Source organism: Mangifera indica, chromosome 5, assembly GCF_011075055.1.
Source record: "Mangifera indica cultivar Alphonso chromosome 5, CATAS_Mindica_2.1, whole genome shotgun sequence".
Taxonomy (NCBI): Eukaryota; Viridiplantae; Streptophyta; class Magnoliopsida; order Sapindales; family Anacardiaceae; genus Mangifera; species Mangifera indica.
In genome coordinates, this window is record NC_058141.1 from 3,664,551 (window position 1) to 3,675,286 (window position 10,736).

Sequence of the window (10,736 nt, forward strand, 5' to 3'; positions counted from 1 at the left end):
TGGTGCTTGTTCTTCTATAAACTTTAGAGCCTGAATGTACCACTTAGAATTATGCTCAGTCTCGGTCAAATATAATGCAGTTGTAATCCTCTCCTCGAACATGAAGGAAATTTATAAAAATTAATGAAATGAAATGCAAAATGGAATAATAAAATATAAATCTACCAATGAGCAACTTACCAGAGGAGCGTCCCAAAATATCGATATGTCATCCCAAGTCAGTAGTATAATTGTTTTCTATTTCAGGATACGGGGGATTTGATCATTTACTTCTAGACAGATATAAGACAATAGATTCTGAATCATCTCATAAATCCAATACTACACAATATACAACATTTATGGTTAGTATTTAAAATCGTCGATATGAATGTAAATTTTATCTATTATGTGATACTTACTTGGAAAGCAATCGGGTATCCCAAAATATTGTAACTAAGAAGTGGGAGCAGACTTGTGTACAACAGGTTATGTTCAATACAATACTGATATTTGTTATAGATACCCTTCTATATCGCTTCAACTATTTTATTCCATGTCATTGTTCCCCATGGGTATTGACTAAATATATCTAAATTATGCACTAAATGCAAAAAACGATCATATATTTTGGTTCTGTTGTTCGCCCCTAATAATCCTATAAACGCGTAATACAAGACCGCAACTTCACTGCATCATCATCATTGTCTCCCTAAATTTCATTGTCGAATGCTTGCTCGATCTCCCCATGGGATAACAATTTGTAAATATCCAGGAAGTATTCCTCTCTCAGTCGAGGTGTCCTCGTGCAATTAACGTAGTTAGACACGTCCATATCCTCCCCAAAAATCAGACCAGTGACTAATGCAAACTCCACAAGGCTGAATCAGAACTCAACATCATTTATTCTGAATCACATTTCTTTGTCTGGGTTCCCGTGATTAATCATACGAAATAACATCGCTTGAATAAATACAACACTAAACCATGGCTTCGCCAAATCTAATAAGTGTCCAAAATAGGTTGTCCAAAAAATAGCTCTATGAGTAAAAGTTAGTTTATTCCTAATTATAGTCACAGTGTCTATCTTTGTCCGAAGCGACATATGCACTTGAAATCTGTATGCATCATGAAATTTGTACGGCCCCTCTTGATAGTTGATTGCAAATACCGAAAAATATATATTAATTCATTAAATTACATTAATGAAAGACAATCATTTTAATTAAAGATTAATCAAATAAACTGGATTATCATTATTAAATTAACATAATTGGCATCAAATAACATAACATTAGAATAAAAGAAATTGGATTATCAGTAAATTAATATGCATGACATCATTTTTCATAAAAACAATTAAATTTGAGTGTTCATAATATTTGATGTAAGATTACCATTCTTAAGTCTTAAATGTCATTTAAGCTGCATTTTATATTTAAATCACCAACATACTAAAATAAAATCTACTGAACTATAAGCATGGATAGGTAAGCAGTAAAGAAAGTATATTAAAAATAAATAGATTAGTAAAATAGAAGAAGTACAGGGAAGAGCTTGGTGAAAATGCCAAGGCTTGGCGTTCCCACCAAGCACAGTACTCCACTCACCCATTGCAATTTCAAATTAATTTGAATTTCAATTTCCAAATTAATTTGATCAATTTCATATTAATTTTAATTTCAATTCCAAATTAATCCAATCAAATCAAATTAATTTAAATTTAGACCAAATTAAAATTCAATTTACACTGAATTTGATATGATATAATTCTGCTTCCATTTGATATAACAAAATCTAATCTGTCTTCTTGCCATTACATCAACAGTACCGATGATCGATAAAGTTGTTTGTTGAATTTTCTTTGTGCATGAGAAAACAATCCGATTATCTATGTGGAAGCAAATACTTTTGGAGAAAATATGGCAGCAAGCAAGCAAATACTTTTGCAAAAACATGCACATATATGGAAGCAAGCAAGACTTCCACGTGAAAGGTAAAAAGGGAAGCAAACAAGAACATAAGGAATATATTCTCTGGTTGTCAGTGAATTATTTAAGTCAGTGCATTATTCATATATATTCATTATAATATTCCCTTTTGATGCATTATTCATATATATTCATTATATTTGCTAAAAACATGACATTTTTAAAAGTTAAATCCAGCGAATGTGGGTCAGCGTCACTTATTAATGGAAAAAGCAAAGGTTGACGTCGCCAACCCTTCCTTTTTCCCCTTCTAAATTAATTTTCTACCATATTTGACTTCCAACTCACGTTGAAAGTGATCAATGACTATCTTATTATCTTAATTTTTAATTATTATTATATTATATGTTATACTATTATCTCATTGCTTCAAATAGTTTTTATTAACATAAAATATCTTTTAAAGTTGTAGAGAGAAAAAGTTGTAAAGAAAAATATAGAATCTCTATATGAGTTGCATCAAGAGGGATATTTTAGAAAAGTAGATTACTATTGTGGTATATTTGTTTAAGTTTTGATATGAGTGACATATATGTATATACGGATTAAAATAAGGGTAAAAATTTTAATTTTCCAAAAAAAAATCTATTAAATTATTAGATTTGGATAAAAATGTATTAATCATAGTTTCAAATCTATAAAAGATTATAGGGGTATTTTTGTAGGTTTTTAAATTTACAAAGGTAGCTTTTGGGGCCCAAAAAATTTTAATGAATTGGGTCGAAAAAAATTGAGGTTAAACTAGACAAACTTGAAGCGCGTTCCCAAATTTTGTTTATGGGCCCAAGCCTGTCAACACTAGGCCGGATTGGTAGTGCTAGTTATGGGGATGATGGATGTTGTAGAAAGTTTATGGAAATAGACTTAATATATTAAGTACTATTAATATATTAAGTTTAACAGTATATATTAATAATAGATAGAAATGCATATATAAATATTGATGTATTATTGTATGATTAATATTATTTTATATTTAATTTAAAATTATTAAATTATATGATAATATATTGATATTTGTATTTGTATTTTAATATATTTTTAATATATAAAATATTATTATATAAAAAAATATGAGTTGAAAAGCTTTAAGAGATATTTGACTGATTTGTTGGAATATCTTTTCGTATTTTGGATTTTTCTCCGCTGAGAATCTTTTACACTCAAGGGGTAAATATAATGGAAACAAATTAATGGCTATAATTTTTGTGGTAACTGGATAATTATTAATTAAGGCAAAATATTATATAATATTAATATATTCACTTATTGATTTCTTCGTAAATCAACTTTGATTGCATTTCTCTTCTGGGTATTTCAACGCCTACTCTTGTCTCCTCTGCCTAAACCTCTCTCTTCGATGACCCAAAATTATTGTGCTTATAATTTATACAAGTATATTAATAAAATTATGTATAAATATTTTAAAAATATAATTAAGTGTATATATAATATATTATTATATAATTGAATAATTTTAAATTAATAGTAAAATAATATTTTCATCACATAATTACATATCATCTGTATATTTAATTATATATTCAAAAATATATATATATATATATATATATATATATATATATATATATATATATATATATTATTCATCGCACAAACATAGTATAAATAAACAATGTGATGAACGGAAGCAAACGGGGTTCAAAATAGAGGATTTGAGCCGATTCAACACACATAAGTAGCTTGGGATGAATAAATTTAATCAAACCATCACAGCAAACTGCTATGCGTTGGACCATAAACGCATTTAGTGAGTCAGTTTTGGATAATTCAGTACAGATTTTGATCATTCAATTTCTGTCTTCTATCTATGCTCAAACCACCCAGCCATCTCTTCATCATCAGTAGATGCAAGGAAGTCCGACCTTTTCTGGCTAAAAGTAGCACTAGAATCATCATTTTCTCCTGTCGTACTCACCATTGCTCTTTTCCTATCCGATCTCTCGAGCTTCCATTTTTCTCTCTCATTTGGATTCCGAGAGAATTCGCTCTTACCTCCTGCAATGGGAAAATCAACAAATCTGGAATTTGATTGATTATCGTCTTCACTGTCTTCCTCTACAAATCTCCACATATCTGCAACTCTGTTTTGACTTTGTCTTCCTTGCCCAACTTGACTTTGTCCGCCATGATTCTGATAGCCTCCATTTCCATGTGATTGAGCATAATGATTTGATGCATTAGACGATTTTAGTCGTCTATGGTCACATTTCAAGCAAACCATGTTTCTTCTGAAATTAATATAATTGCACCTGAAAACACAAACCTCTAATCATGTTGGACCTATTTTTGGAAAGAAACTATTTACATACTGACATTTAGAGAGTTACAAAGACTAATAAGGAAGAACACTCACGATTCACATTCCCATTCCCCAGGATTAAGTTTCCGCTTTGGTGGATTTTCTTTGCATTGCAGGCATCTTGTATTCTTCGCAAAGTTCAAGAAATTACATCTGTAAGAAATAATAGTAAGAAACAGAGCCACAAGTATTAGAAAGCCAGAAGTTCTGAAGACTTATTACTTATCACATATCCAGTCTCCCTTCTTCAGTGGAAGGTGATCCCGATCCTCCCTCAGTTGCCTAAGTCTATCCAGAAATAAACCATCACAGCGCAAGCACCTAATATTTCTTGCAAAATTTAGGAAGTTGCATCTACATGATGAAAAGAAAAGAAAAAAGGAAATATGTTAGACAAACATACAAAAAAAAAAAAAAGATAAATTTTAGATAGCTAAATTATAACTTTTAGTCATATTACTTGGGGCAACGCCAATCGCCTTGCTTCATGGGAACATTTATGTGGCTTCCTTGTGGACTCAAATGATCACGAACCAGTCCACCCTCTTTCAAGGGTTCATCATTTGAAAGCTTGGACTCAGGTTCCTTGGTGCTATACTCCAACATTTCTTTCAGCAGCCTTCTCACTGATTCCTTAACCATTTTGTTTAGGCATGGCTTGTTCTCCACAGTCCCAGTAAAGTGATCAAGCCCATATGTTAACAGAATGCGAATAACATCCACTGTTCGTCCACCTTCATCTTCGCGTGCCTTAACATATGCCCTTTCACAGTTTCCCCTCAAGTTGCAGGAGCTGCAAACCTACTAAGATGGTTGTCCTTGTTTAGTGCATGTAATAAATAAATGACGATTCATTGAAGCATCTTTTCTTTTAGCAGAATAATTTGAAAACCAAAACATTTGAGATGGAAAGAGTTCTTTTTATGGATAAATCAACATATTGGCAAATGTTGAAATAAAACTCTGTACATACATTTCGTTCATCAATGCCCACATGTGCCCTTAGACGCTTCCCCGAGTTTACAACTTTTCTGTCTATACTCGGGCATCCACATCCAGCAATTATTTGAATATCTTTCCTTGGGAAATACCTAGCAGATAACCCATTTTGAGAGCATAAGTTCTAAGATATACTAAGTTCAGAATCCAAGGATAACTCAAAAATTTGAACCCCTGACAAAAGATTACTGGCAACGTCTTGTGTAGAAACAGAGTGCCAAACAGAAAGAATTGCTTAGTAAAAGAGTTTATGCATGCAGTATGGATAAAATTTGCTTCCTGCAAACCCAGGCTATCTTTTACTATTAAAAGAGTTTCCATCTCCATCAAATCCATCTACTCAGGCCATAGATTCTCACATTGGTCCAGTAAAAAGCAATCTTGGGGTCTCTGACCATGATATGAAAATATAGATTCTCTCATTGTGGCTCTTCAATTTCATTGAAAATTAAACCTAGCTTTGAATCTGAATCTAGGGATCTTTGGGGGATTTTAACATGTAATATAGGCAGAGTTCCTTTTGAGAGTAGGATAAAGATACCCATGGCTGGTTTTAAAGAAGTAATGAGATTTTTTTAATTGCTTTGAGCTTGTGTTGTAGTTGAGCTCTAATGAGTAAGAATATATTAACAAAAAACTAAATTGAGTTTAGTTCATTTGTGATAACAGCTCAAAAACATAAAATATTACAAACCAATACAACAATCATTTGAATAAAAATAAGGATTAATTAAATTTTATCTTCAAAAAGGAATCTTTTATTAATTATAAATAATAACTCAACACATAATATTTTTGTATTAAGGTTCATATCAATCAGTTTATCTTTGGTTTTTCACATATATTAAGTTTGATATCAATTAGGTTCATAACACACGAACTGTGACTACTTAACAACTAGCTGTATGAACATCACAATTTAAATGAACATTAGTTTCCACCGATATCTTATGGTTATGTTCAGCAAAATAGTTCAATCTGATGTTAGACAATATTAAAAGAAATAGTTAACCATTTATAACACACGTTCCAACAAAAAGTATATATTCATATCATTTATATGTGTGATTCAAAACATGCAAAGTTTTTCATCTTTTTCAAGCAAATGATTTTCCAAATCATACAAAAGAGATTGTAACATGTTTTCAGAATGTTTTGGCAGATACCTTCCATGCAATATATTATATAATAATTAAAACTAGGCCAAAAGACTTATTCCCACTTAAGGTATAGTGAAATCCTAAACTCATACCTTCAAATTTTCAAAAACTTAAACACCCAAAATCTATTAAAATTTTATGTTAAAGTTAAGGATAAAACTATCATTTTATCAGTAATATTAAAAAATTATAATTTATCTTATTTCTCTCCCTAAGTTTTTAAAACTAATAATTTCACTCTTAACTAAATATTTTTAGTTTTGAAAAGTGATTATTTCCCTCTCACACCTAGGTTTCTCTTTTCTTCCCTCTCTGATCACCACTCTGTCACTAGAGCTTTCTTTTCCCACCCTCACCATTAAAATAGTTCGAACGATCGTCATGAAAGGTTGTCTAACGAAGAGACATTGTCTCTTTGTTTGACGATCTGTTTGTCTCAAAAGAGACGGAGACGAATCATCTCCGTCTCTTCCAAGACAAAGAGTCTCTTCGTCATCCTTTTGTCGCACAGTCTTCTAAGGTGGTTGGCTAAACGATTCCGACAGTGAGGGTGGGAAGAGGAAGTTGCTAGTGACGAAATAGTCACTTTTCAAAACTGAAAATGTTTGGGCAGGAGTGAAATTATTAGTTTCAAAACCTAGGAAGGGAAATTAGGTAAATTATAATTTTTTAATATTATTAATAAAATAACGGTTTTATCTTTGACTCTATTAAAAAGTTTTAACAGAAATTGAGTGATGGGTGGCTAGTTGGGTTTTTGAAAGTTGAAGAGTATAAGTTTGGGATTTCACTACACCTTGGGTGGGAATAAGTCTTTCAGCCTTAAAACTATTGACAAAGAAATTTTTAATCATTATACTAAATATAGGAATGAAATTAACAATAATATTGAGGCAACGGCCAATTAGCACACATGAAATGCCATCACTACTAACAAGTAGGTAACCTATTAATTCTATTCAGAAAAGACGTCTCACTAAACCCAACTCATCACTAGGCTAGCTTGGCTCAAATCTATTATTTAGCTCAAACAAGCAAAACTCAAGTTGAAGCTCTAACTTGGCTCAAGTTTGGCTCGTTTGTCTACCTGACGACAATGTTCACCCATTGGCAGTACTGTTCACTCAATCGGCAACCTTCCCGATGACATTATACACCAGCTCAATCAAGCAACTCGAGTTGAGTGTTATGGATTTGAGCCAAGCTTGAGACAGTTTACCTGCTGGCAGCACTGTTTATTTTGTCCACAACCTTCCCTGATGACACTGTACACCAGTTCGAGCTAGATATATTGGGTTCGAGCCAAGCTTGAGCCAGCCCAGGGCTCGGCTCAGCTTGAATCCACCCCTGACTCATCATTATCTAGATCTTACAACAACCAAAGTTAATGCAAAATAATGTAATTTTCACTCTCACAGTCGTAAAATCAAACAGGTGGCATGCACATTTCATAAGTCCATACCTTATAAGGCTATAACGATCCCGGGCAAAATTAAGGCATGCAGTACGAATAGAGTTTGCTTCCTTCGAACCCATTTCATCACTTTTACTGTTAAAAGGGTTTTCATTCCCGTCAAAGTACCCTTTTCTCAACAAACATTCCATCAAATCCACCCACTCTGGCCACGGATGTGAAATCTGAACCGTTGATTCCAATGCTTTATTTCTTTCACTAAAACTAGAGAGTTCTTGGGTCTGCAACGATGATTTGGCATTCGGGTTTGATGACTGTAGCTCTTCAAGTTCATTGTAAACGAAGCCTAGCCTTGAACCTGAGTGCAGATTTTGAGTGGAGTTGTGGAAATGTAAATTGGGTGTGAGAAATTTAGGCTTCTTCTTGACGATATTATAGAATTCATGGCTGGTTTTGAAGAGTTTATGCATTTTTCGATGCTTGTATGTGCTTGTAATGGCGGGAATGTCACAGGACTTAACTGCCAGTATCAGTTTTGTAAGGGTCGAACAATCTCTGAAATCTTTAGAGTTGATAATTGCAGAATAAACTCTTGGAAAATTAATTACATTAACCATATTTTAAATGCCAAAAAGTATGTTATGACCAAATATTTAATTTAGGAAAATTATAAAAAATGGCCAAAATACCCTCCCACTAAGCAAAAATGCCCAAAGTCACTATTTTCAAGCAAAAATGCCCAAATTCACTACTCCTAAGCAAAAATGCCCATGACTTTTTCTAAAATACCAAAATTACCCTTCCCCTCATTTATATAAACCCTCCTCACTCACTATGAGGGGTTAAATGAAATTTTATTAAAATTAGAGGGATATTTTGATAGTAACATTGTATGGGCATTTTGATATTTCTTTATTTCATAACTTTTTCTAAATACCAAAATTACCCTTCCCCTCATCTATATAAACCCTCATCACTCACTTTTATTACACACACTTCTCATATCACTCAAACACTCACTCTCACTCTCATTTTTATTCAAGATCAATTAGTAAGGATTCATTCAGACGGAAGAAGTTCGTATTGCTGAATTCAATTCAAAGAAAGACTATTTATTAAAAAAGGTATTTATATCAATCTTAGCCTAAAACTTAATTTTATTTGTTAAGTTTAGTTTATATGTCATAATATAGGGGTTAAATGCAATGTTAGACAAATATAGGGGGTCAAAAAATTTTAGATAAATATGGGGGTTTAAGAAAAATACCCAAAAAATTCATATTCAAGCAAAAATGCCCAACTTTTGTGAAATATCGAAACTGCCCATATATAAACACAGCAAATTTCCCGATCCCCACAGTGATTTTTGGGCAATTCACTATTCAATGACCGTGGAAAATTTGAAAAAATCCCCTGTCCCACGGTCATCCCACTGTTGGCGAGATTTCCGCTGATTTTCGTCGTTTCCGACAATCGAAAATGGCACAAAACGTTAGCATATCTTTCGTCATCTTATTTGAATCAAGTTATTATTCATATTATTAAGATTTGAGTGAAATTTTGCGGTTTGAAATTTTAGAGTTTCGATTTTGAACAATGCTTAAAATGTTTTGATTCTTGATTGTTTTCGTTGAATTGATTGAGGGGTTTTGTGTTATAGCCTATGTAGATTTGATTTATGTTGAAATCGGAGGCCGAAACAACGAATTTTTGGTTGAAAATGGCCTCCGAAGCGATCGACAGTCCAACCATGGGAACAGTGTTTCCCACGGTGAAACGAATTCTCCCACGGTCAGCAGAGATTGATCGTGGGTTAGGGGGATTAATTAGCTTTTTTAAAACAATGGGGAGCTGGGGAAAACTCCTTAGTCCACGGCGGGTTTTTCTGAAATTTGCCACGTGACAGTGGGCTGTTGCCGTGTATACCGTGGGCAGAGGGGAAATTTGCTTTTTTGAAATTGCAGGGGCGCAAAGAGACTAAAAAATTACTGAGGGGCTAGGGATGAATATTGGACTTATTTGTAATAGGAATTTTTTTAGGGGGTAAATTAAAATTTTTCTTATCTAGGGTTTCTCAACATGTAGTTTTCGAAATTTATATCCGTTTTTCTGATTTAGGGTTTTTCCATATGTAGTTTTCGAGTTTGAGATTCGGTTTTATTTATTTTATGTTTTTTGGCACATTTTACAAGGGGTTTTTTTACTGTTTTAAGATATATCGACTCGTATTTTTTCGATTTCTAAAGAATTTTTTGATTATTGCCATTCTAGGGTATTTCAATGTGTAGAATTTGAATTTCAGTTTCGTTTTTTCGAATTTCGCCGTTTTAGGATATATCAACTCGTATTTTTTCGATTTCTAAAGAATTTGTTGATTGTTGTCATTCTAGGGTAATTCAACGTGTAGAATTCAAATTTCAATTGCGTTTTTTCGAATTTCACCGTTTTAGGATATATCGACTCGTATTTTTTTTATTTTTGAAGAATTTTTTTATTGTTGTCATTCTAGGGTATTTCAATGTGTAAAATTCGAATTTCAGTTTTATTTTTTAGAATTTCACCGTTTTAGGATATATCGACTCGTAATTTTTCGATTTTTGAAGAATTTTTCGATTGTTTCCATTTTAAGGTATTTCAACGTGTAGAATTCGAATTCCAGTTTCGTTTTTTTGAATTTCACCATTTTAGGATATATCGACTCATATTTTCTAGATTTTTGAATAAAATATTAGAAAAATATGAGGAGTTTTTTTTTTATATTAATAATTGTATGACTGTTTTACATAGTTATTACAGATTTTTTTATTATAAATGAATAATTATTTTCAAAAACTTATCATTGCAGGATTGATAATTAAAATGGATGGTTA

General features: G+C 32.2%; 1 protein-coding gene across 1 annotated transcript; it reads right to left on the reverse strand.

The window, feature by feature from the left end:
• Nucleotides 1-3,612: 3,612 nt before the first annotated feature.
• LOC123216042 (zinc finger protein VAR3, chloroplastic-like) lies at nucleotides 3,613-8,498 on the reverse strand. Its single transcript, XM_044636395.1, has 6 exons — nucleotides 7,915-8,498; nucleotides 5,267-5,384; nucleotides 4,754-5,094; nucleotides 4,516-4,647; nucleotides 4,348-4,446; nucleotides 3,613-4,243 (listed from the first exon to the last, which is right to left on the reverse strand). Exons 1-6 carry the CDS (start codon nucleotides 8,481-8,483, stop codon nucleotides 3,796-3,798), a joined length of 1,707 nt encoding a protein of 568 aa, XP_044492330.1. The 5' UTR covers nucleotides 8,484-8,498; the 3' UTR covers nucleotides 3,613-3,795.
• Between the last annotated feature and the right edge of the window lie 2,238 nt (nucleotides 8,499-10,736).

Excerpts from the sequence above, each read along its gene's own strand:
- LOC123216042 (XM_044636395.1), bottom strand. The coding sequence starts at position 8,483 with ATGGTTAATGTAATTAATTTTCCAAGAGTTTATTCTGCAATTATCAAC. Across the intron at positions 5,385-7,914 it reads GATCGTTATAGCCTTATAAG|GTATTTCCCAAGGAAAGATA; the intron begins GTATGGACTTAT and ends GTTATCTGCTAG. Across the intron at positions 4,648-4,753 it reads GGCGATTGGCGTTGCCCCAA|ATGCAACTTCCTAAATTTTG; the intron begins GTAATATGACTA and ends TTCATCATGTAG.